The 26,952-nt window shown below is 37.3% G+C and overlaps 1 protein-coding gene across 2 annotated transcripts; it reads right to left on the bottom strand.

Annotated features, from left to right (window-relative positions):
* Nucleotides 1-174: 174 nt before the first annotated feature.
* On the bottom strand, nt 175-26,952 carry mctp2b (multiple C2 domains, transmembrane 2b). Of its 2 annotated transcripts, XM_016284912.1 has the most exons (22): nt 26,802-26,952; nt 17,128-17,658; nt 15,849-15,911; nt 14,603-14,723; nt 10,066-10,208; nt 9,891-9,967; nt 9,699-9,810; nt 8,684-8,851; nt 8,401-8,531; nt 6,692-6,878; nt 5,530-5,623; nt 5,328-5,430; nt 4,638-4,740; nt 4,418-4,519; nt 3,555-3,629; nt 3,366-3,485; nt 2,803-2,916; nt 2,487-2,528; nt 2,276-2,385; nt 1,467-1,576; nt 1,227-1,324; nt 175-715 (listed from the first exon to the last, which is right to left on the bottom strand). In XM_016284912.1, exons 2-22 carry the CDS (start codon nt 17,569-17,571, stop codon nt 647-649), a joined length of 2,586 nt encoding a protein of 861 aa, XP_016140398.1. In that variant the 5' UTR covers nt 17,572-17,658; nt 26,802-26,952; the 3' UTR covers nt 175-646. The 2 variants fall into 2 exon arrangements, with proteins under 2 accessions (XP_016140398.1, XP_016140399.1); XM_016284913.1 differs by lacking the exon at nt 15,849-15,911.

Raw genomic sequence — 26,952 nt, 5'->3', positions numbered from 1 at the left:
CTTTTTAACTACATTCTCCTGTCAAAGGCACTTTAAAAATGTATTCAGGTTCATGCATTGTGATTTTTTTTTCTCTGCAATAATTAAAATGTAAATGATAGATTAAAAAGACAAACAGTCTATGCACAAAATAAAACTAAACCACATATGGAAAATGTTATGTTACATTATAAGTTCAGTTCAACAAAAATAAGTGGCTTGTATAGAATGAGACTTTACAAAAAACATATTTTTACAAGTCTCACAAGACAAAATAAAGACATGCATCAAGTTTAAAATAGCAAACCATTACACTGTATTGCACTCATACTGTACACGATGTGTCGTTTAGCTATTGCATCTGTAGATATATACTTTAACCATACAGTTTATCTTGGTCACATTTCTTCATCCCTCAATGCAACAGAGCTGCAGCTGTATGGCGTGTTAATAATATGTGTCTGTGTTATTAAGCACGGTGCTTCAGCACGACCCAGCAGTAAAGACCGGACCATCTGATGGGGATGATTTCAGTTCACTCAAATAAAATAAGCAGATCAACTGCAATTCACCTTCTTAAGTACATGTTGAAATCATTCCCTGGCCGTCGAGTCCTGGCACCTTCAGAGAATGTTCTCAGGAGACCAGCCTTTTCATTCTATAGTGTCTATGGAGATGCTCTTTTTCTCCTGTAAGGACTGTGAGAACTACAGGGGCTCAGTTCAGTGTACTGTGCCTGAATAAACAAGAAGAATTCAAGACATGAAAAGCTTCCAGACAAATAAGCAAACTGAGAAAAGGCAGAGCATTTAGTCGTCCAACTTCAGACATATAAAATGTTTTTAAAGATGCACTAAGTAATAACATTTTTTTGTTAAATTTCACCAGCTCTTATTCAACTTCTTAAACAACCGCTATGCAAAGTCTGAGGTAAGTAAGAGAAGTGTTCATTATTGTGTTGAATATTAGTATGTAGAATAAAAGAACAAATTCTTTAGGTGTACAATCTCATTTTAAAATGGACTTGTTTGCTAAACTTTAAATTATATTGTATATTATAAATAAACATATTGGTATAATTTAGCAAAACAAAAAAAAACTATATTAAATGAACTGTATACAATTTTAGCCAATAGCCTCATTCATACAGAAAAAACATATGACAAGATTTTATAAAAAAGCTGAAAAGGAGTGACAACTCCACCTGACACTAAATATATATTTTTATTAAATTCTGTTGTAATTACCATTTGGACATCTGAAGGCACTCTGGAGAGGAAATCCATCACCTCATTGTTTTCAATGGCATATGGACTGCGCAGTTTCTTTGTGAATTTATGTATACCTAAAAAAAATGAACACGATTATGACCAATCTCTACTGATAACTTCAAGGAACTTGTATATTTGTCTTAAATTTGCTTCGAGTTCAACGGCTTGTTCAAAAACATATTCCATTGTTAGAGAGTAACAGAGCTGTTGTCTTACCCCATAATAAAACAATGTAGCGTACTGGAATAAAGTAAGTGATCACCGTAGCCATGATGAGAACCAGGAAGGCCAGATTAGACAAGAACGGCACTGACCAGTTGAACGTACTACAGAGAGAAGAAGAAAAAAAAAAAAGATGTTGAAGTTTTACAATGAGTACCATGATTTAACGTCATCTTTCCATAAGAGTTTATCCCTTCAAATACTGTGCATCAGTGGTAATGTCCATGAATTCATTTGAATATGTGTACTGTCTGAATGCTAGTTCACTGACTTGCAATAGATATATCAGCAAGGCTGATAAAGTGGCTAATATTAGCCTCTTCTGATTAATGTTGTTTAACAATAGTAGTGTGTGCTTTAATTGTTTAACAGAAGTTGTAGTTCCCCTTTGGTTCAGTTTCAAAATAAACAGACAGCCTTGCCAGTGGATAACGTACAATTTCAGTCGTTACAAATTATTCAACTGAGTAAATACTGTAAAAAGCTTCAGCGTAAATCTGTGCATTACAGTTGCTTTGATGAAATTTGACTAACCTATATACACACACCACCATTAAAAAGTTTACCATTTCACAATAATGCAGTTTTTTTTATTAAATAAATTATTTATCATATAAATTATATAAACACAGTCACAGGGAACATACCGGACTTCTTTCAAAAATATTGAAAAATCGTACCAACTCCAAAACATTTGAAAAGTAGTGTGCATATCATGCAATTATCTTTATTCTCTTAATATCCATTACAAATTTACAAACATGATACTTAAGCTTAAATAAAGGGGTGAAAACAACACATACTTCTTTATTCTTTCTCCAAAGCATGCAGTCTCCTCCAGAAGGTTCTGGACCGTAATGACAATCTCTTGAACCATGTGAATTTTCTCCATCAGACCTTTTCTTTCAGATTCCTACAAGAAGAAACATTTCAAAAGACCAAGAACATAAAATAGCATGCTTATTTACTGGAATAAATGAATTTAGTCATATTCTGAATAGGAAAGAATTATACCTTTTCATCTTCATCTTCCTCTTCATATAACTCCATGGTGTCCTGCAAAGGAATGGCTTTATATTTAAACATTTTAAAATGAAAGTTATCAAGACCTTAAAACATTAAGGTCATTAAATTATATCTTGAGATAACAATACATATCATAAATATGCAATCTTTGCCAATTCATGTCATTCTATCTCATTTAGTCAGTATCAGATCACTAAAACAAATGCTTAACTAGATCCTTACTCTGGTTGATATTCTGCAATCAAAGACAAGTTGGTTATCTGGAGTTTTACTAAAATGTGCAATTTATCAAAAATGGACCCACTAGATCTCTGGTGACTCTCTCAGAGGCGATCTGGAGATAGTTCCATGCGATGAGAAGGACCATGAACAAGGGCAGCATGTAGAAATCCCAGTACCACACTGTAACAACAAAGACCTGAAGGAAAACACATGCAGGATTTAGGCTTCATGAAGACTGAGACTAATGAAGGGTCACATATTTGTCATGTACTTACATAATCCCAATGCTTCTCTTAACAGTTCACGATTGCAAATGTGAATAAGGTTACATGATTAACTATATATAAAAAGTATATAAACTATATAAAAAAAAATAGTTGCATTTTTACTGGACATGGTACCACGGTACTACCATTGTATTCTTTCAAACAGGCCTACCTTTTACGAACACTGTGCAAATATCAGAGTATTTGAATATAGTAATACCATGGTATTGAATTATTACCATTTGATACCATCTGGCACCATGAGTCTTATCTGTAAGGTAAGCTGCTATAAAAGTAACCCATCATATAATACCACAAAAATTAAATTAAACAATCCTGAATTGACTGACTCACTGAATGAATGAAAAACGAGTCTCACCAGAAATGCTATGATGCTCCTCTGCACACTTTCCCACTGGAAACAGCGCTTGATGAACTGATTGACGTGACACACGGCGCGATAAAGGTTCCTCACGCGAATAACATTTCTGGCAAGAACCTGTTGGTAGTTAGTTAGTTATTTATTTATTTTTTTTCTTTGTGGATGTTACCCAACTCAACGTCATACCTTCTTAGAAAACTTGGCATTGTCCTCCATAAACTTCTGTTCTCTAGGCGTGAAGGTCTTGATGCTTGCTTTGATCTGGCCAAGGCATTGAACAAACAAACAAACTATTAAATATCCAGTATCTGAGCATATGAAATATTTGACAGATTATTTATACACAACAAGAATATACAGTACATCAGGTGCTGAAAATGTATCTCAGCTCAGCATTTTTGAGCTAAATAATGACACTATTATCTTCTGTAGTGCTGCTTTATACTTGAAATTAAATTTGTTTCATATCTGATGAATTTTACAACATGAACACTGTTATTTATATATGTGACCCTGGACCACAAAACCAGTCATAAGGGTAAATTTCTCGAAATTGAGATTTATACATCATATGAAAGCTGAATTAATAAGCTTTCCATTGATGTATGGTTTGTTAGGATAGGACAATATTTGGACAAAAATCCAAATATTGAGAAAATCACCTTTAAAGTTGTCCAAATGAAGTTCTTAGCAATGCATATTACTAATCAAAAAGTAAGTTTTAATATATTTACAGTAGGAAATTTACAAAATATCTTTATGGAACATGATCTTTACTTACAATGATTTAAGGCATAAAAGAAAAATCAATAAGTTTGACCCATACAATGTTTTTTTGGCTATTGCTACAAATATACCCCAGAGACTTAAGACTGGTTTTGTGCTCCAGGGTCACATATGATATTTATATATATGTATGTGAATCTGTTTATTGTATAACGTGCTATATAATTAAATGTCACTTGGCTACTGTCATATTCTGCTTGGCTGATCATATTGAACTATTGAATAAAGGCATAATCTCTTTGTTGTCATCAGTCAAGACTCACAGGATTGTAAATGACTTCCAGCTCCAGTACTATGGTTCCTTTAGACAGTCCTCCCAAATTCTCTTTCCTTAGAGAACAAGCAACCTGCTGACCGTTACGTATCTGTTGCAATAAAAAAAAAATTTAAACAAAATTCAAACATATCAATATATCAATTCCAATTCAATTAAGATGTTTCTCACACCATTGCTCTAAATGTTAAGATAAAATATGCACTCACTGAGAGTAAAGGAAGGGCCACCTTCCCCAAGAAATCTGGGGCTTTGTCTCCATCCTCATCAAACACAGTCACTTCCAGAACCTCATGAATGTCTTTTACTGGGCTGGTCATAAGGACAAATTAAATACATTTCGCTATTAATTTCATACAAATATAGAGTTGACACTGATCACTGTTCAAAAGTTTGGGGTTTGTATGATTTTTTTTTTTTAAACGTTTTGGAAAGAAGTCTCTTATGCTCACCAAGGCTGCATTTATTTAATCAAAAATACAGTAAGAACAGTAATATTATAAATTTTCAGTAATATTATTCTATTATAAAATGTACTTTATTGATGTGATGATAAAGCTGAATTTTCAATCTTCAGTGTTACGTTATCCTTCAGAAATCATTCAAATATGCTGATTTGGTGCTTAAGAAATATTATTATTATCATAGCTGAAAACAGTTTTTTATTTTAGATTTTTCTGGATACCATGATACATTTTTTTCAAGATTCGGTGATGCATATATAGTTCAAAAGAGCAGTGTTTATTTGAAATAGAAATCTTTTATAAATTATAAACGTCTTTACTGTGACTATCAATTTAATGCTTCCTTGGTAAAAAAAAAAAAAAAGTAATATTAATCTTACCGACCCTAAAGTTTTGAACAGTAGTGTACATTAATAAAGTTATGGTGATACTGACAATGTAAAGACTTTATTCCACTCAGGGTTGAGGGTTTTGTAGATGGTGTGGGTCTGCAGCCGGTTGTTTCCCAATTCCAGGACACAAAATGGGTCACTCTTTCCTAAAAATATACAGAAGATCCAGTGAATGTGGTTGTTGATACTCACACCCATGCTCATGACTAAAAAAGTTTGTGTAATCAACAAATAATATATAATACCGTTTAGATCAGCAGCCATGAGGTCAATGGCCTTGATCACTTTAACCTGAAGAAAGCCAATATCTCTCAAGTCCTTCAGGGAGTTCCTGAAACTCTGCAGAGATAAAAAAAAAAAAAAAAAAAAGGAGAGATCAGGACTGCTTGTTATTGCTTAATACAAGTTTACATTTTTTTAATACCACAGTATGCAGTAGTGCTGGGCGGTATACCGGTTCATACCGAATACCGGTGTTTATTTTTGTTATGATATGAATTTTTAAAATACCGCAATACCGGTGTATGTCGCTTAAACAAGGTTCGGAACGCGACACTGTTTGAAACGGGTCCCTTTTCACTGTTGCACTGTGGTGAGGGAACAGCTGTATGTGTTACTAAGCGTGAAAGTTCTGAAACTGAAGCTGTAGAACTAATAGAACGTGATGACACAGAAGAACTCATCCACAATATCCACATTGACCACCACAAATATCCACCATCAGCTCCCGCGTCTCACACACACACACACACGAGCGCGACTTTAGCACTAGATTTAGCAACAAATTTTTTCCATAGAATATTCATACTGACAAACCTAGCGACTTTTTTGGATAAACCTTAGCTATGGTTCAGTTGGAAGATTTCGCCGACTCGTCAATAAACGAGTACAAAACAGCGTTTCCTGCGTGATTGTTTGGAATTATAAATATGAGCGTAGTTCGTCTGTTGATATCACACGCACTTTTTTGTTTGTTGTTTTTTTTAGTTTGTTAATCAGACGCAGGCAGTGCGCTGCATGAGACAAAAAAGTAATATAGCCAAAACAACCGCATAGCCACTCTTTAGTGTAGATGCATGTTGATTTTATCAGACGATGCTGCGATTATAAATGAGAGTGACTCCTGGTTAACATGTATTAAAAGGGGTCGTGTTTAGTCACTATGCAGGGTTGTATTTTTTGACAATATTCACTCATCATGACAGTAAAATAGGGCATTCTAAGACAATATACTGCAGTATTTCCTCTCTCAATCAGTAGAAAATATGGTTAACACCGTGAAAAAAATACCGTCATGTAACGTGAAACCGGTATAATTTTGAAAAATACCGTGATATAAATTTGTGGTCATACCGCCCAGCACTAGTATGCAGTATACACTCTGTAGCAGTAATCAGTTTAACATACATATTTAACCAGCATATTTAGTCTCTCATGAGGCTCTTCCAGCGCAGGGGTGACGAGATCCGTGATGGAAGCTCCAGTGCAGGGAATGGGTGTGACGAGGAACACCACCCTGCCTCGGCCCGGGTCCAGCTCACATGTAAACAGTGTGGATTCATTCACTGGCAACCCAGACAAGTCAATCTCACACCTGCAATGTGCACACAGACACACAAGGCCTTGAACACAAACCCAGCAAGACATCTTTAGAAACAGGAAATTCTTTCCCTGAGAAAGTCTTTTGAGTTGAATGTTCTAGGTTTGATTCAGTTAAAGCAGCACTATGTAACTTTTTCTGTGTTCAAAATTTGCAAAATGTATATAATGAGCGAGTACATCATGAATTCAGCTTCCAAACCGCGTTTCTGTCTTATTTTGAATCACTACGGTACACTTATAATAAGTACTTATATTTGGACTATTGCAGCCTGGTCGGGTCGTCACCACTGCGGAGTAACACATACCTGCGTGAATCGCCATAGACATAAACTTAGAGAAGTAGCTCTGGTTGGAATGTTCTTCCGCGGGATGTGTGCAGTTCTGTTTATTAACCGCTAGAGCGCCCAAAGTTACATAGTGCTGCTTTAAGCTCAGCATTTGTGGCATAGTGTTGTTCACCTCAGATAATCATTTCAAACTCTTCTCTCTCTTTAAAAAATAAAATTGAAAAAACAATCAATGTACACAGGTTTACACGCTGAAAGTTTATAAGCAAACATGTATTTGTGTTTCTGTTAAACCTCATATTAATTACTAAAAATATGGTTTGAAAATATCTGATCTGCTACTATTTGAACTACTTTTAAAAATGTCTGGAGATGGAAATTATGGAAAGAAGTCTCTTATGCTCACAACAAACTGTAGTACTGTGAAATGATATTTCAATATAAAATACCTTTTTTTATTTAAAAATATTTTAAAGTCTAATTTATGTATCACATGATCCTTCCGAAATCATTCTAATATGTTGATTTGGTGCTAAAGAAACTCTTATTACCGTCAATGCTGAAAACAGTTGAAACCTTTTTTTTCCCCAGAAATCTTTGATAAAGTTTAAAAGCACAGCATTTGTTTGAACATTACACATGTCTATTTTCAATTTTTAATTAATGCGTCCTTGCTGAAAAAAAATATTTCTTTAAAAAGAAATATTACTGACACACAAACTTTTTTTTTAAATATTATTATTATTATCATTGTTGAAAACAGTTGTGCTGCTTAACATTTCTGTGGAAACTTTTTTCTGGATTCTTAAGAAGTTAAAATAGAAGTCAAAATAGAATTTTTTGTGACATTGCAAAAGTCTTTAAGTCACTTTTGATCAATTTAATGCATCCTTGCTGAAACAAACTAATAAATATCCTAGTATTCCTGCAATGTGTATTTACTGGTTTTATTTAGTCATGGCACGAGTTGAAATATTAGATACTGTATAACTTTGGCAAGACAAGGTTTTACAGGGATTCTATAAATCTAGTCTCATGCCACAAGGTATAAAGTCTTCGAGCGATACTTTATTTTAACACTTATTTATTTGCCCTTGCTTCCACTTCCAGTACCTTACTGTAAACTGTGAAATAAACAACATAAGACTCATTTTCAGATGTAACTGATATTACGCCAGCTTCTGTAAATATAACTTCACTTGTGTTTCGAAAACCTCATAAACTCACTGTCCGTAACACTCCTCATATCTCCGCCCCTCTTTTCCCACCACTTCAATCTCTAGAAGGCTGGACGCATCAGGGAACTGGATGAAGTCAAATCTTTCTCTCCACTGTGTGTTGACCTTCTTCACTTGACTCTGTGAAGATGAAGACAAACTTACAGCCCTTACTGCAGAAAAGCTGCATTGCTACTCTATTTTAATCTTGAAATTCTAATATTTAAATGAAGTTAAGGACTTTACATCAGTGAAGAGCTAAACAAGTCATCCTGGTGCTTCTCGGTAAATACCTTGCTTTTATATTTCTGCTCTCCCAGTTTAAAGCGAACAAACACGTCCCTCTGTCCGTCCAGTGGTAAGTCCCGCCCCTCCACCAGAGTGACGGTATATACCCCGGTCCAGAGTTGACTCTTCTTCATAGACTCCGTGAGACGCTTGTTATGCTCTGTTGTACTTCCCTGAGGATCAATAAAAATATTGCAATGTGATATTGAGAACGCTTATGTTAAGTTTCTGGATTATATTGCAGTGGTTCTCAACTATCGTTAGTGGGTTGCAGTTCTGTTCAGACAGCAGGGAAAGAAAAAATAGTAAGTGCAAATAATAAAATGCATGATATAATCATGCATAGTTAATCTAGCTAAATAAATAAACGTATTAACTTTTTTGACAACGTCAAAGGTCATGAATCCAATTAAACTCTACAGTATTTCTGTCACTTGGTAAAAGCAAGTCCTTTTAGGCTGATGCCAGCATGAACAGGTTGTGGCCTCATTCTCAAAAACATTATGCAAGATATAAGGCATGACCCAGACTAATAATAATAATTACAAGTTGCTGCTTGCAATGGTTTGTGCCAACCACAATGTGCTTTCCGTGGTGAATTATTGGCTGCCGAGAGCAGGAAACATTTGATGTGCAAAAAAAAGTTGAGAACCACTGTTCTATTGAATGTGAATTAGGTTAGTTTTAATCTTCATTGTGTTATTTGCATGCAGATTAACATACAGACTGGCCCCAGATGAAACAGCAGGATCATTGTTTGTGAATCACTTGCTTTGAATATATTATTACAGGAAGTGTTTGGATAAATTCATGAGAAAGCGCTGACACAATCACTCTAGAATAAAAAAAATCTATTTGTAAACGATTAGACGTAATTTAAATCTAATCCATCTCACCGTGAGGCTCCTTTTTTTCCTTTGGGTCCATCTCTTCACAATAGAAATTAATATTGTGAATATATAAGCAGCAAACATTTAGTTAGCCGAGTTAGTTAGCTTCATAATTCATAAAGTTGCTTACGTGTTTTTTGTTTTTGCTGTCCCTCACAGATAAGCAGATATCGATGACTATGACACCCATATCGTCCTCCAGGCTGTTGGGGTCATCTAATAGAAGCACCATCTCGCTGTTCCTGTACAACAGACAGAAGAAAAGCATCAGGAACCACACTTCTGGTTTGACCTTTAATACGAACATTTCAAGTTGACCTACTTTTCAAGTTCCAGTTTATTCAGCTCAACACCGCAGGACCCCATGAAGTCATCCGTTGTCAGATCTCGATCATAAACCTGAACAATCAACAAATGGGACTGTTTAACCTACCTGTAGGTATCTTGGCGTGATGTGAAAGCTAATGCATGTATGCCACAGCAAAGTAAACGTGTACCTTGATGAAAACTTTCTGGTCCAGGCTGCGGATCGGGAAGGAGAAGGGCTCATTCCAGACAGGATTGAGATTCTTATACACCACTTTGCTTTTGTACAAGGTCTTTCCGTCCAGCTTGAATTTCACATACGGATCACTTGTGCCTATGGAGAGAGCGGTCTTCAAATTTCAAATTTGCTTAAATGTTTTGGTTACACTTTATTTTAAGGTGTACAGTGTAATTAAACATTTAAGTACTGTGTAATATTAATTAACTACATGTACTTACTATATGGTTAGGGTTTGGCTTAGGGTTACATGCATGTAATTATGCATAATTAATTGATATTATAATAGTAAGTACATGTAACAAGGACACCTTAATATAAAGTGTTACCAATATTTCTTAGCTGTAGTCTCTGCATGTATTAGGGGCTAATTTCTATTTTCCAATATAGAAATAAAAGAAAATGTAATTCTCATAAGCAATGGCTTAAAAACAACGCTCTACCACGAAGACTACACTACTGTTCAAAAGTTTTGGGGTCAGTAAATTTATTAATTTCAAATAAATGCGGTTCTTGTGAACATTTCATTCATCAAAGAAAATCATGTATCGCGGCTTCCACAAAAATATTAAGCAGCAAAACGGTTTCCAGCATTGATAGTAATAAAAAAAAGGTTTCTTGAGCAGTAAATCAACATATTAGAATGATTTCTGAAGGATCATGTTACACTGAAGACTGGAGGAATGATGCTGAAAATTCAGCTTTTCATCAGAGGAATAAATTCTATTTTTAAATATATTTAAATAGAAAACAGTTATTTTAAATTGTATTAATATTTCACAATATTACTGTTTTACGGTATCAAATAAATGCAGCCTTGGTGAGCATTAGAGAGTCATATTTTACATTTTTTATTAAAGTAATTTGGCAAATTCATTATAACGCCCCCCCCCCCCCTTTTAAATATTACTAATATTTGAACAAACATGTGCACCAAACTATGTCAGTATAATATAACCAACAAGAAGGCCATTTTGTTACATGACAACAAAACCATAAAACAGGAAATTACATCACAGAGAGGACCCCTGTAGACCCACATGATACGGTATGTCACGTCTTAAGAAAAATCAATATGACCATTTATGGCACAATAAGTTAATTCAGCTTGAAACGTCAAAAGGAATAGCCCCAAGGAAATGTCAAAATGCATACTAAAAATAACTCAATTTATATTCAAATCTGTCTTACCCACCTTAAACATGTCTTAAATACATTTAAAAACATTCATAAAAATAATGATCAAGATGCCTACTCTCATGTGTATTCAATGTGCAAACAAAATATGATATTACATTTTACATGATGGTTATATCACATGAAATGTATTACCATTGACACTTAAGTTATTAATCAAAATATGTCAAAATCATATGAAACCAAAGATAGCAAACTTGGAACATTTGTATCTAAACAAGGTTTTAAAACATTTGTCAATTCAGACAGTAATTTGTCACTGACCAAACATGGTACCTAAGGTATTCCTTCAAGATAACGTCTTTCATAACCTTTCAGTGAACTAGGAGTACTTGGTGCAAACAAGTGCAGTCCCTATAATTTTCCCTTCAATCAGATGACATGTTTAGTAAACTCAGTTAGTTTAGTCATGTGTGTGTGGGTTTGCCTCTGACAAGGATGTGGTTAATACTTAAGTGCAACATCAGTGCATGAGGCAAAACCAGCCAGTTTCCGGAGAAGACTATCATTTTGAAAGAGAAAGAAAAGCTGCAACATGCTACTACTTCTGGTAGGGTCCACTGCTATAAAAATGATAGATAAAAAATAGGGCCTTTAACAAGGCTGTAAAGGGGATACTAAGCAACCTGCCTTGCTTACTAACCCCGTTCCACCAGTAGAGGACGGCATGTAGTAAGTCCCTTCCTCAGTTACTGCCTGGTTTGTCCCTTCATCCATCACACTTAAAGGGATAGTTCACCCAAAAATGAAAATTCAGTCATCATTTACTCAATCTTAAGTTGTTGTAAAACTTGTATGAGTTTCATTCTTCAAAATATTTTCTTTTGTGTTCAGCAGAAGAAAGAAACTCATACATGTTTGGAAAAAATGTTCGGTGAACTATCACTTTAAAAGTAACAAAATTCAAAAGCAACCTATATACTCCCTTTATACATTGTTCCTGGTCTAACTGTGATTAAATAATCAGTACTTGCTATTAATGCATATTTATCTGAAATCAAATCGTATTTATTACAGTGGAGTAATGGCTGCTGGAAATTCAGCTTTGGACAGGAATAAATTATAAATAGGCCTGTCGCAATAATCAATGTATCGACTTATCGCACAATGTATGTACATGAACTCAATACATTTTGGTGACGCAATATATCGCCCATTATATTTACTTAAAAATTTGTGTCACCATGTTTTGTACACTCCACTTGCACCTGTGTCTTTTGCAGCTTCTCGTACATAACATGGTGTAGTCATGAGGTGCTAGTTCAAATAAAAAAAAATATATATTAATCTGCAGATAAGGTCTTGTTTAGGGATCTGTGCAATTGTGCATACGGACATCTGACTGCTAAGTGATTGTGTTTTTTAGCAATAGTGTGCACCCTTAATTTACAGAGAAAAGAAGGTTGGGGAAAAATCTGTAGATGGAAAAATCTCCATACAAGTTATTTGTGCATTTGCACTTTTTTTTAGAAAATGTTTATTTAGGTTTTTAAGGTATCTAATATTTTGATACTTAATTTCCATGATCTAAATATTCTTAAAAATTAAAAGTTTGTTGTCATTTGAAAGTGTTTAGGCCTTCGTGCATTATTATGCTGTTACATTATGATTATATATTCAGTGGCATAAAATGGTCTTTAAATGACAATAATATTGCTTATCGCAATTATTTCCGAGGCAATATATCGCACAACAAAAAGTTGTTATCGTGACAGGTCTAATTATAAAACATATATATATAAGTTGTTTTAAATTGTAATAATATTACACCTTATTATTGTTTTCATTGTATTTTTGATCAAATAAATTCAGCCTTGGTGAGCATAACAGACTGATTTCAAAAACACCGACTGCAAACCAAACCTTTGTACTGTATATATGAATATCCTGTTTACCGATATTCATTACAAAAGTCAAATGAGTTGCAATCAGCAATTCATGTTGACTTTAAAATGGCAATATGATATGTGAATAAATCATCTACAATAAAGGTATGTGAGCTTGTTCAATGAGCCACGTAACAATGACGCAATACAGACACAATAAAAAGCAGTACATAAACTGGGGAAGAGGAAGTATACCAATGCATATTCTAGTCTCCACCTGTCTGTGATTTTCCATGTCTTAGTGTGGTATGGCTAAGACATGGAAAATGGATGGATGATGGACATGGATGAGTGCCTCATCTCACGCCAGTAAATAGTGAGTTTTGAAGGTTCAAGGTGTGTCTTGCATCTATGCAGGTGTGGCTGCAGACAGGTTTAAATGTGCTAGGAGGAATGCTGGCTCAAGTATGAAAGTAATGCACACGTTCCGGTGTTAATGCAGTCAACTAAAGCAAAACTGAGTGATTAAAGAGTGATTAAGTTCATTTAAAGGCTAGTAACACTGTCACGGTCGAAGCCGGTTGATCATTTGAAATGTTTGCTAGCATTCATACTTTCACTTTATCATTTTAAATTAATATTTAATATAATTAAAGGTGAAGTGATCTGTATAATCTCTGTACCACTACTGGTACTCGACAGAACTGCAAAACTAATGATTTGAAAATAACGAGTTTCCACCCTCTGTTCATTCGAAAAAAATAAGTCAATTCCCTGCTAAATGGGTTATTACAAATAGTCCTGCCCTAAACTCCTGCTATTGGTTAATTCACTATTATAAAACGGATAGTTCCGGTCCTTGATTCTGATTGGTTGAGCCACGTTCGAAGCCGTTGTAAATTACTCTACAAACATACACCTTCGTTTACGTCTGTGTGCTGCTCGGCAACCACTTTGTTGGAACCACAACTGTTTCTGAGGAACTACATTGTTTGGTGGAAGAATGCTGTTATTCTGTGAAACCTTACCACGTATATGGAATAAACGTTTTATAAAAGCAATAAGCCCCATGAAGCCGTGGTTTACACTGATTTTATAACAGCTAAGGGGGTTTTAGGCACTCCGCGCCCCTTAGCTGTTATAAATTCACTGTAAACCACGGCTTCTTGGGGCTTATTGCTTTAGTAGATATGTTAGAACACTCAAACAAACAGAGCAACGTTTTGAAAGCTTATTTACATTTGTCTCTACACGGCGTGGAAGGAAGTATTTTGATATTAGCAAAAACACGTCACGTTAACGCATCTGCACTACAATCACATTTTGCTGGGCTGCGTTAACTCCCACCGATGGGTACACCTTTAACAAATAAGCACTAATACAAAAACCACTGATTGTTATTAAAATGGAGGATGTGTGTAGTGTTTCAGGGTGTGTTGTGTTTACGCACAGATATTTGACACTCACCACAGCGGTCTCTAATGACCAGTCCACGGCCCTCCTTCAGGTATATAGTGAGCAGATACGTTCTCGGAGCTTCCCTCTGATGCTCATTCACTCCAGCTGGTTCTGTCTTCATGTCCAGAATCTGATTTAAAAAATAAAAAATAAAATAAATGAGAGAGCCATACCACAAGCTTTTATATGAGTCATTTGGACACTATATCTGGGTAGTCGACGTGACATGTCGAGCAGTGACAACAGTGTGACATGCTATAATTAAAACTATTTTTATACTTATTTTTAAAATTTTCTCCCATTGATAAACAGTAATAGCATTATTATGCAGTTTGGAGTCTGTAAGATTTTTTTAGGTTTTTGAAAGTCTCCTATGCTCACCAAGGCTGCATTAATTTGACCAAAAATACAATAAAAACAGTACTATTGTGAAATAGTATTACAATTTAAAATAACTGTTTTCTATGTCAGTATATTTAAAAATGTAATTTATTCCTGTGATGGCAAAACTGAATTTTCAGATGATTTTCACATGATCCTTCAGAAATCATTCACAGTGCTCATTTCTTATTATCATCGATGTTGAAAAGAATTGTGCCGCTTAATATTTGTGTGAAAACGCTGATTTTTTTCAGCATTCTTTGATAACAACAGCATTTATTTGAATTAGAAATCTTTTGTAACATTATAAACGTCTCTGCCACTTTTGATCAATTTAATTTATCCTTGCTGAAGTATCCCTTTCTTAAAAAAAAAACGTTTGAAAAGTAGCGTACACTGATTTGCATACCAAAATGCATTATTAGTTTCATATTAAATTCTGATGCATGCTGACAGCATGGCTATCTTAAAACAGTACAGCAGCATTTCATTTACACAGAACAACAACATGCAACTATTAATTCACAACCTTAAAAGCACTGCTATTTCCTTTAGGAATTACAAGTTTTGTGCTGAATTTATAAAAAAAAAAAGTATTTGTTAACTTGCCAAATAAGAAGTACTAGTACTAGGGAACACCATCAACTCCCATGGTAAAATAATGTTTTATTTAACTTTCACATGGTCAGGAAGCAAACCTTGAGCTTTCAATGTCAGAACACGATTACGCACGGTATGGTCCATTTCAGGGGCATTTAAAGTACAATGTCAGCTGCATGCACCCTTACTAAGTGTCTTCTGATATCATGTAATAGTAGACTTAAACACAACAAAATAATACAGACTTGCACAATCCAAACATGTTAATACTTACATTATTGTGCTCGTTGCCATGTATGCAGAACGTATCAGAACCATTTCTGTTGAAATGCGGCTTCTGTTTCCCAAACACAAACACAGTCAAAAACTGTACTAGACGTGATCAAAAAAGCTACTAATTCACGAATCAACGGTGTAAAGAGATTTCCTCATTCATCCAAAGTTAGTCTCTAGTAGTTAAAAAGAGTTTTATTTTATCTTGGCGACTCCTGATTTCATGGCACATATTTCTAGAATAACACTGAAGGTCATCTTTCTTAATATCTTTATTAAACATTCCTTAACCCCAGGGAGAGCGAATGCTAAGCCACATAAACAAAGAACTTGTGGAATTAAAGTTTCCACTGCTAGGAAACCTCAAAAATGCACACATTACTAAAGTATTATACACTTGTAAATTAGCTTACTCTAAAAGCTTTTAAAGATCAAGTTCTTTTATAAACAAAGCGAAGTGTAGGGTTTTCCTTCCTTACTGAAAAATCTTTCAATATCAGGTGATTCGGTGTTTAAGATATTACAAACTGAATCACCTTGAAAAATGAGTAGCTGACTCACCTGTAAAAGCAGATATTCTCGCATGCTATCCAGCATCACAAAATATGATGCCTCTACTAAAATAAATGTGAAAGATCACCAATGCAACAGCGTTACATAGCTAACAAACCATCTACCTCCACCTGACCATGAAAGATCTCCATTTGTGTGTTATTTTTGGTGCTTTACAGTACCGTATAGGAAGCATGACACTTCCCGGCTGGTCATTTGCATTTTAAACAAATGGAGAAGCATCCGTCTGCTGTAAATGTGTGTTACCACATTCTTGGGCTTTGAAATGCTATGGCAAGTTCCTGCAGTGATAACCTGCTCATGTTCAGAGGAACTGCATTTCACAATAGTGTGATGCTTTGCACTGTTCTCCGGAGGGGAGTAGGCAAAACAGAAGTTGGTGAAAAACTTTGCGTTGTCTAACTTGAATTATTTTTCACTTAAGTTAAAATGCTAACAGCATGCCAATGCAGTGAATGCTGCCAGAAAAGCATGCAACTGCAATACATTCCAAAAAAAACTTACGTTTTCTGTGTAAACCTTTATGAAATATGCAGTTGATAAAAATGAAAAGAACATAAGAAAGTACTAAGTTCACCAAAAGCGTCAAATGCAAACAGGTTTGTGTAACACAATCTTAGATGGTGCCCATGAAAAGTTGCAGAAAACTTCCTCCCTCCCTTGATGATTAACCCAACCGATAGATCAAGATCACTAGCACGTTTTACCTCAGCCAAGATCTCTGATGAAGAAAGCTGCGTGTCCCTCAAACGCAGCACCTGATCCATCTCATCTGTGGACTTGGAGATGTTGTGTTCACATGGGGCATCCGTGACTGACTCCTGTGACAGCCAGCCGGTCGAGTCTAGAGAATCGGAGAGGCCGGTGCCGCCCCCTCTCTTTCGCAGAGTCACACTGAGGGGGGAGTCTGGGCTACTGTTGCAGGTAGAGGATGTCCGGAGGTCAGCTGGCTGCTGGTGGGTGGGGCTTTTTAGGGAGGACATCCGACTCCTCTGCAGGACGTCCATGACAGATGTGCTCATCCGCTGGTCCAACAAACGCTCTTCCCTCACCTCCGGCTTATTGGGGTTTTTGTCGTTGCCAACCCGCGAGTATCGAAAGAGTTTGGCTTTTTGGCGCAAACTGCCAATCATAGACTTTTTGTCCTCCATGAGAAGGGTGTTGGAGTGTGTGAATTTCGCAAGTTGGTCGTAAAGGCCTTATTCTCACACACACTAGAGCTGGCTTGTGACCAAGACCTGCAAGGACAATACGAGAAAGTACACAAAATTGTTGCAATGGCATGATTAAATTAGGCATCCACATTTGCAAATCCAACTTAAAGTCAACATGAAATCAAAACTGACCCTATTTACAGTCGTAGCACATGCTCCAAGTCTTACAATGAGAGTAAAAGTGGAGGAGATTGACCAATCACAGAGAAATTAACAGGAGAACTGGTATTTGTGGGAGTAGGAATGAAAGTCTATTGATTTGAGCTGAAGAAGCTACACCTGTTAGTGTTAGAGTAGATTTTATTGCTGATTTGAAATACGTTACTGAAACAATCTCGCCAAGTAGTTTTTGAGATAAACTAACCTGCCTTAAAAGGACTTTGGAATTATTAATCAGTGCACATAACTACAATTACAAAAAAAAACAAAGTACAATTTAATCACTTTCCTTTTTCATGTGATGTCACCGAGTCATCTAGCCACCCTTGCGTAAGTGTTTTGCTTAGTTTCTGTCGTTTAGAATACATATCTGCTAGTAGGGAGGATTCATTCGTTTACTGCTTTTTTTAATTTATTTTTTTACATTTTGCTGATTGTGCATGTTGTTTGCTGTTAGCTGTAATTAGAATCTACAAAAGACTTTTTTCTACCTGTTAATTTGCACTTTAGTGGCAAACTGTACCACTGTAGTTTCGATTTCAAGCCATTTGCGTGCTATAGGCTTTGCTATGCTAATTAGAAAGGCGTGGACAGCTGTATTCATTCAAGTGGATTAAGCTGTGTAGTTAAGTGGAGTCGGTTTGCTGGCACGGAAGCGTCAGCCCTCCTCATGTGAAGACTGATGAGGTAAAGACTTGCGACTCTACCTGTGCGACGACACCGACAATGCACAGTAGTAATTTTCATTTATTCTACTTACTTTCCTTTCCTCTCTCCACCACTTTCAGCAAGTGCTTTCATTATATTCCTGTTGTCTCTCAAGAGAAACACCCTTACACAACACGCAGGACACGGTGCAATCATGCTAACCTGTGTCCTATCTACACTTCTATTGCACCCTTTTCCTTTTCTATGGGCCTCTGGAACTGTCAGTCAGCTGTCAAACAAAGCTGACTTTATCTTAGCCTCTTAGGCTTGACTGATACGTGGATTAAACCTGAAGACACAATAACCCCTGCTGCTCTTTCCAACAGCTTCTCTTTCACCCACACCCCCATCAGGTTGGGAGAGGTGGGGATACTGGTCCCCTCATTTTTAAAATCTAGAAATACCTCATATGATCTTATACCTTGAGCAAAACCTCATTTGAATTTCATGCTGTTACAGTCACACCCCCTGTAAAAAAACACATTGTAGTTATTTATCGCCCTCCAGACCAGCTGGGCAACTTTCTAGAAGAACTGGATATGCTGCTGTCCTCACTCCCTGAGGATGGCAGCCCTCTAGTACTTTTTGGTGACATCCACCTTGAGAAGCCACTTGCAGCTAACTTCCACTCTCTCCTATAGCCTCTTTCGACCTTCGGCGCTCAACAGCCCAGGCACCCATAAATCAGGTAACCAACTCGACCTCATCTTTCTTTACACGCAACTGTATCACAGATAACATCTTGGTCAAACTCTTGCATGTCTCGGATCATTTCCTTCTTCCGCACCACCAACCCCTCTGCCAGTTTCGTTTAGACGAAACCTAAGGTTTCTATCTCCTTCTTGACTTTCCTCAGTGGTATCATCCTCTCTTCCCACCCCCACTTTGCATCATTAGATGTGAATTGACAAGGAAACTCTCTAAAACATTCAATACTCTTCTTTGTCCCCCACCTCCCACCATCTCTTTAACAGCTGACGATTTTGCTAATTACTTCACAAACAAAACCACACCCATCAGCAGTCAGCTCCACTCACCCAGGAACTCACATCAAACACTCACACAGCTGACCATCTTCTCTTCTCTTAGAGAAGATGAAGTCTCTCAACCTATTCTCTCCAGCCAACCTACCACCTGTACTCTAGACCAAATCCCCTACAAGCTATTTCCCCTGCACTTCTGCCTTCACTCACACACACACATCATCAACATCTTTTCTAACAGGCATTTTTCCCCACTGCATTCAAGCAGGCTCGGGTAACCCCACTGCTTAAAAAACCTACACTAGACAACTCACTTGTTGAAAGCTACAGGCCCGTGTCTCTCCTCCCTTTCATAAAAAAAATCACTTGAATGCAACCCAGTTTTCAACCAAGTGTCTTCTTTCCTCTCACAAAAAAAAAAACAAAACAGCTGGACAATAACCAATCTGGATTTAAAAGTGGCCATTCAACTGAAACCGTCAGTCACTGAAGCGCTACAGAGTGCAAGAGCCGAGTCCAGATCTTCAGTTCTCATTCTCCTAGATCTATCTCTGCTGCATTCGACACTGTTAATCATCAAATCCTTCTGTCCACCCTCTCATCGCTGGGCATCACTGGAACTGCACTCCACTGGTTTGAGTCTTACCTCACAGGTTGATCCTTCAGGGTGTCTTGAGGACCCAAATCACATCAACTGGTCACTGGGGTTCCTCAGGTATCAGCAAGTCTTGTTTTCAATGAGCCCATGTCACACCATTTCTCATCTCTCTGCACTGGCTTCCAGTTGCGGCTCGCATCAAGTTCAAGTCATTGGTGCTTGCCTACAGAACAGCCACGGGCTCCGCAGCGGCTCATGGTCCCATCGCAGAGAGGCACAGAATCACTCTTAAGGACGTTTTCTTTCACCGTTCCCTGTTGGTGGAATGACCTAACTCCATCCAGTCAGCCGAATCCCTCACAATCTTCAAGAAACAACTGAAAATACATCTCTTCCTTGAGCATCTAACTACCTCCAAAAATAATAATAACAAAAAAATTCTATGCCTTCACTTTTTCTGTTCACTTATTATCCACCTGTCCTAACTTTTTACCATTTTGAACGATGACTGAAACCTTGTATAACAGGTACTTCTCATGTTTATTGCCATCTTATGGTAAATCACTTGTTGTATTCCTCAACTGTAAGTCGCTTTGGAGAAAAGCGTCTGCCAAATGAATAAATGTAAATGTAATGAAAATAATTTCAGGCGAATCTAACAGGCTTACATGCACTGGCTTGCTAGTATTAGCAGGTTAAGTCAACTGAATATGAAAAATATCATGCTTACTTTCACCTGTGGAAACATTGTTGTGTCAGATGACCTTAAACACTGTTAATATCAGCAGACTGTAATGTCAATAAACCTTGTTTAAACTGACACGTGTCAATGTGCATGTTTATTTATGTAACTTGATCTACCATTAAACCAAACATTTTCATACAAATTTATTTTAATTTAGCTTTAATTGTGTTAGTCTTAGATCCTGTAACCCTTTACCACTGCTTTATGAGTTTTAATCCCCATTTTTTAACAACTTTTCTTTTACTAGCTCCTTTTACATGCACCTGTGGTTGACATACATTTTTTTAAAGTACAAACATTTCATGTAGTCTCTCAATTCATACAAACATACAGGATTTCATTAAGGCTGCATGCATAATAAATGTACAGTAATTTAAAATATTTTTAGATATTATGTTATTATATATTACATAACTTTCCAAAAGTATTTTATCTACCCAAATTTTAAATAACAAAAAACAAAGAATTTTTTTGTGTTGCTGACAGAAAATCCCACCTTGCATAAACAGATGCTATGCTGTAAATGACAGGATATGACATCTGCGTTATAGAGCATTACCATTTCACTAAACCCAATAAAGAAATATTTGTATTTATAAATTGTACATTGTGTTAGTGTTTGGTGATTTGTACTTTTTTCTAAAATGCAGTACATTATATTACTTAAACACATACACACACACACTCACATATATACAGTAATATACATAAATACTGTAAATATCTTGTGATACAATTGTTTTGTTAGAGGCTCCAGGAAACATATTCTAAAATAATGTGCCAGATATGTTAATCGTCTATAAGTGACCAAACATTTGCCGTGCTTACATATTGATTTTTTCAGTTCCTTTCTCATTTGAGGAGAGAACAATTAATCAAGAACATACATGTTAGACTTTCGATAAATCTGCACTATGAATCATGGTCCACAGTGTCATCTAAGCCCTGATTTCTCCAAAGTCAGTTTTTCATTGGTTTAAAACAGGCCTAACATGTTGTGGCTGTAATTCAAGCCATACGCTCATCCCTCTGTCTTTGTGTGGAAGCATAATTTGACTTTACAGCTACACATCAGGGTTTTTATTCACACATCAGTGATAATGGAAAAGAGACACAGGTGACAACTAAGGCAAGCATCACTAATATTATTGCTCATAGGGTTAGGCATATAAACAAACCTGACCCAAGCAAGTATTAAACTTCAGAGCGGACATGAATGATGCAAATGATGAACGACTGAGCTGCTATTATGCTTCAAAGTCATCTGCGTCACAATTGTTGTCTGTCAAATAATGACAAAAAGACTTGGGATGGGCTTTTTTGACTTGGGTTTGTAAGCGAGCACACAGAACACCCTATAACCACTGAGAGTAGCAATGCTTGTAGTCTAAGAAGAGAAAAAAGAATACCATGATACCAGAATATTTCAAATTCACAAACACTTGGGAACTAGAGAGTATAACATGTTTTAAAAAAATCCTTTAAGCTGCATTTAGCAAAATATGTGTGTTGTGTGAGTCATAAAAAGACAGAAAGCAGTATCTAGATTTATGGAGGTGACAAGCTTTGTCAATATATATATATATATATATATCAAGAAATTATTTATTATTTCTACAATATCTATCTATCAATCAAATGCCTTTAAAATGTTTGGGGTCAATAAGATTTTTGTTTCCAGAAATTAACACTTTTATTCAGGGAGTATAAGTTAAATTGATCAAAAGTGACAGTAAAGGCAATGATATAAAAAAAATTATTTGAAATAAATGCATTTTTCCCGTTTTTTTTCTATTCATCAAAGAATACTGAAAAAATTTAGCATGGTTTTCACCGTTTCCAACATTAACAATAATAAGAAATGTTTCTTAAACACCAAATCAGCATATTAGAATGATTTCTGAAGCATTACGTGACACTGAAGACTGGAGTAATAGCATGCATGTAGTGTATAGATATATATGAATTATTTCTAAAAAGCAATAGCTGCATAATCCTTTCATGGATTTAAACATGAACTGAAGGTTTAAAGCGTCAGGATATCATGCTTACATGACACGAATCCTCTAAATCTGCCATAATGGCACTTTGCGGCACTACAAATCTTACTCAAAAACTGAACCTGTCTGGGAAGCATCTCCCAATACAGTCTGATATATTATCAGGCACTGGATTACAGCCAACTAACCATTTGGAGGAAATGGCTAGGTAATATCACAGTAGTGGTTTTTGAGAAACACCACAGATAATTCTTGGTTGGTGTCAAATTTACTTCAAACTATTTAGCATGATAGTTTTGATCAAGATTAACATACTAGACAGCAAGATTCAAGACTTTCTTTTGTTATTCTACTAGGCTATACTGTCTTGCACAATTTATTATTTGAGATGACACTTTGAGGAACTAACATAAAACTATAACGAAATGTAATAACTACAATATTTTCCAATCAAATTTCAGAAAACATCCAATATTGCAAAAGTCTATTTACATCACATTTCATGAACACTTTCACTTTGCAGTTAACGATTACATAACATCCTAAAAGGCTAGCAAAGGCTAATTCTAAGAAATCAGTGTTTCAAAATTCTAATGTTGCATTACATTGAAAACCTTTCAAATATGGCGACCAATAAAAGAAGATCATCAGTGTTGATGACTACACTGATATCGAGCACAACAGACACACCGACATCAGCTAAAGTAGGCATGATGAGATACAACCACTTACTCAAACTGCATAATAATCATTAACTTTTAAGTAAACAAAGCTGGTCTTAAAGTTGGGTTTGAGCTAACCGTTAAGGCTGTGCGGTCCAAATGGCATCGATGCGGCTTTTATAATGCTTCAAACACACTTCCTCTGTTTGGTCCAATATTATCACTTCATTCACTTGTACAGTCAGGCTCTGTCCCAGCTGTGTCTAGAGCCACATGCAGCTGTCAGAGCAATGCTATATGATATTTACAATCCATCTGCACACCTGAGTTTGTTTAGTTTCCTCCATATATGGCTGTTGTGTTTAGATACTAATGATAATATAAAGCAAAATAATTCAGGCCCAAATCAACAACTGGGGTGCATTTTCAAATATAGTACAGGATGTCTGGTTCCCACACATTTTGACCGATGAATTTTCATGTGAAACCTGTTCTAGTGCTCTGTAAAAGGAAGGTAATGTAAGACCATTCCAAGCACAAGAAAATACTTTTTAGCTTTTTAAACTCTCAAAGGAACGTCAACACTATTATTTTTCCTGTTGAAAAACAGCATATGCTGGTTAGGTAAGTTTTGACGCTGGGATGCTGGTTTAAGATGGTCCTTTTGCTGGTTTATGCTGGCCATGTGCTGGTCCTATGCTGGTCCTTTTGCTGGTTTATGCTGGCCATGTGCTGGTCCTATGCTGGTCCTTTTGCTGGTTTATGCTGGCCATGTGCTGGTCCTATGCTGGTCTGGTCCTATGCTGGTCCTTTTGCTGGTCCTATGCTGGTCCTTTTGCTGGTCCTTTTTGCTGGTCCTATGCTGGTCCATGCTGGTCCTTTTGCTGGTTTATGCTGGTCCTTTTGCTGGTTTATGCTGGTCCTTTTGCTGGCTTATGCTGGCCATGTGCTGGTTTATGCTGGTCCTTTTGCTGGCTTATGCTGGCCATGTGCTGGTTTATGCTGGTCCTTTTGCTGGCTTATGCTGGCCATGTGCTGGTTTATGCTGGTCCTTTTGCTGGCTTATGCTGGCCATGTGCTGGTTTATGCTGGTCCTTTTGCTGGCTTATGCTGGCCATGTGCTGGTTTATGCTGGTCCTTTTGCTGGCTTATGCTGGCCATGTGCTGGTTTATGCTGGTCCTTTTGCTGGCTTATGCTGGCCATGTGCTGGTTTATGCTGGTCCTTTTGCTGGCTTATGCTGGCCATGTGCTGGTTTATGCTGGTCCTTTTGCTGGCTTATGCTGGCCATGTGCTGGTTTATGCTGGTCCTTTTGCTGGCTTATGCTGGCCATGTGCTGGTTTATGCTGGTCCTTTTGCTGGCTTATGCTGGCCATGTGCTGGTTTATGCTGGTCCTTTTGCTGGCTTATGCTGGCCATGTGCTGGTTTATGCTGGTCCTTTTGCTGGCTTATGCTGGCCATGTGCTGGTTTATGCTGGTCCTTTTGCTGGCTTATGCTGGCCATGTGCTGGTTTATGCTGGTCCTTTTGCTGGCTTATGCTGGCCATGTGCTGGTTTATGCTGGTCCTTTTGCTGGCTTATGCTGGCCATGTGCTGGTTTATGCTGGTCCTTTTGCTGGCTTATGCTGGCCATGTGCTGGTTTATGCTGGTCCTTTTGCTGGCTTATGCTGGCCATGTGCTGGTTTATGCTGGTCCTTTTGCTGGCTTATGCTGGCCATGTGCTGGTTTATGCTGGTCCTTTTGCTGGCTTATGCTGGCCATGTGCTGGTTTATGCTGGTCCTTTTGCTGGCTTATGCTGGCCATGTGCTGGTTTATGCTGGTCCTTTTGCTGGCTTATGCTGGCCATGTGCTGGTTTATGCTGGTCCTTTTGCTGGCTTATGCTGGCCATGTGCTGGTTTATGCTGGTCCTTTTGCTGGCTTATGCTGGCCATGTGCTGGTTTATGCTGGTCCTTTTGCTGGCTTATGCTGGCCATGTGCTGGTTTATGCTGGTCCTTTTGCTGGCTTATGCTGGCCATGTGCTGGTTTATGCTGGTCCTTTTGCTGGCTTATGCTGGCCATGTGCTGGTTTATGCTGGTCCTTTTGCTGGCTTATGCTGGCCATGTGCTGGTTTATGCTGGTCCTTTTGCTGGCTTATGCTGGCCATGTGCTGGTTTATGCTGGTCCTTTTGCTGGCTTATGCTGGCCATGTGCTGGTTTATGCTGGTCCTTTTGCTGGCTTATGCTGGCCATGTGCTGGTTTATGCTGGTCCTTTTGCTGGCTTATGCTGGCCATGTGCTGGTTTATGCTGGTCCTTTTGCTGGCTTATGCTGGCCATGTGCTGGTTTATGCTGGTCCTTTTGCTGGCTTATGCTGGCCATGTGCTGGTTTATGCTGGTCCTTTTGCTGGCTTATGCTGGCCATGTGCTGGTTTATGCTGGTCCTTTTGCTGGCTTATGCTGGCCATGTGCTGGTCCTTTGCTGGTCCTTTTGCTGGTTTATGCTGGCCATGTCCTGGTCCTTTGCTGGTTTATGCTGGTCCTTTTCCTGGTTTATGCTGGCCATGTGCTGGGCGTTTGCTGGTTTATGCGGGTCCTTTTGCTGGTTTATGCTGGTCCTTTTGCTGGTTTATGCTGGCCACGAGCTGGTCCTTTGCTGGTCCTATGCTGGTTCTTTTGCTGGTTTATGCTGGTCCTTTTGCTGATTTATGCTGGTCCTTTTGCTTGCTTATGCTGGCCATGTGCTGGTCCTTTGCTGGTTTATGCTGGCCCTTTTGCTTGCTTATGCTGGCCATGTGCTGGTTTATGCTGGTCCTTTTGCTGGTTTATGCTGGCCATGTGCTGGCAAAGGACCAGCATAAACCAGCAAAGGACCAGTTTAAACCAGCATCAAAACATACCTAACCAGCATATGCTGTTTTTTTCAACAGGGCTGAAGACAAAATAACACACACATTGTCCCACCACCAACACAAACAATGAAACAACATTCACTTCCACAAAGAAGGACCTATTACTGTCTGCAAAGTGACAACTAAAAATGTGAAAAATGCAGCAGTTATGAAACAAAGAGATAACGGAAGCACATGCATTATGATGAATCATATCCCAATATTGGTCACAACGTTTGCACAATTTGGAGTGTTCACAAATTAAGATAAACAAAAATTGCAAGACACATTGCAAATGTCACAAAAATGAATTAAAAGCAAGGCATGCACATTTACTTGTGGGACAGTCCCAACAGGTAGATGATCCAAACATTTCGTGTTCATTTATTTGAATATATAGACATTCATTTGAATAAATCACTGTATCAGAAGTCCTACCTGAGCTCAGGGTTTAATCCATTTCCTTTAAACCAAAGACGTTTTTGGATCATAGAGAAAGCATCCCATGTGTTCACAGCAGTGCTTTCACTAACTTCCTACACTAGTACGAGTGACATTGAGTAATGCAGCAAGACTTCACTAAAGAGCG

Source organism: Sinocyclocheilus grahami, unplaced genomic scaffold (genome assembly GCF_001515645.1).
Source record: "Sinocyclocheilus grahami isolate Dianchi unplaced genomic scaffold, SAMN03320097.WGS_v1.1 scaffold190.1, whole genome shotgun sequence".
In the NCBI taxonomy this organism is placed as follows: domain Eukaryota; kingdom Metazoa; phylum Chordata; class Actinopteri; order Cypriniformes; family Cyprinidae; genus Sinocyclocheilus; species Sinocyclocheilus grahami.
Note: the sequence above shows the minus strand (reverse complement) of the source record. Positions and strands in the feature narration are given on the sequence as shown.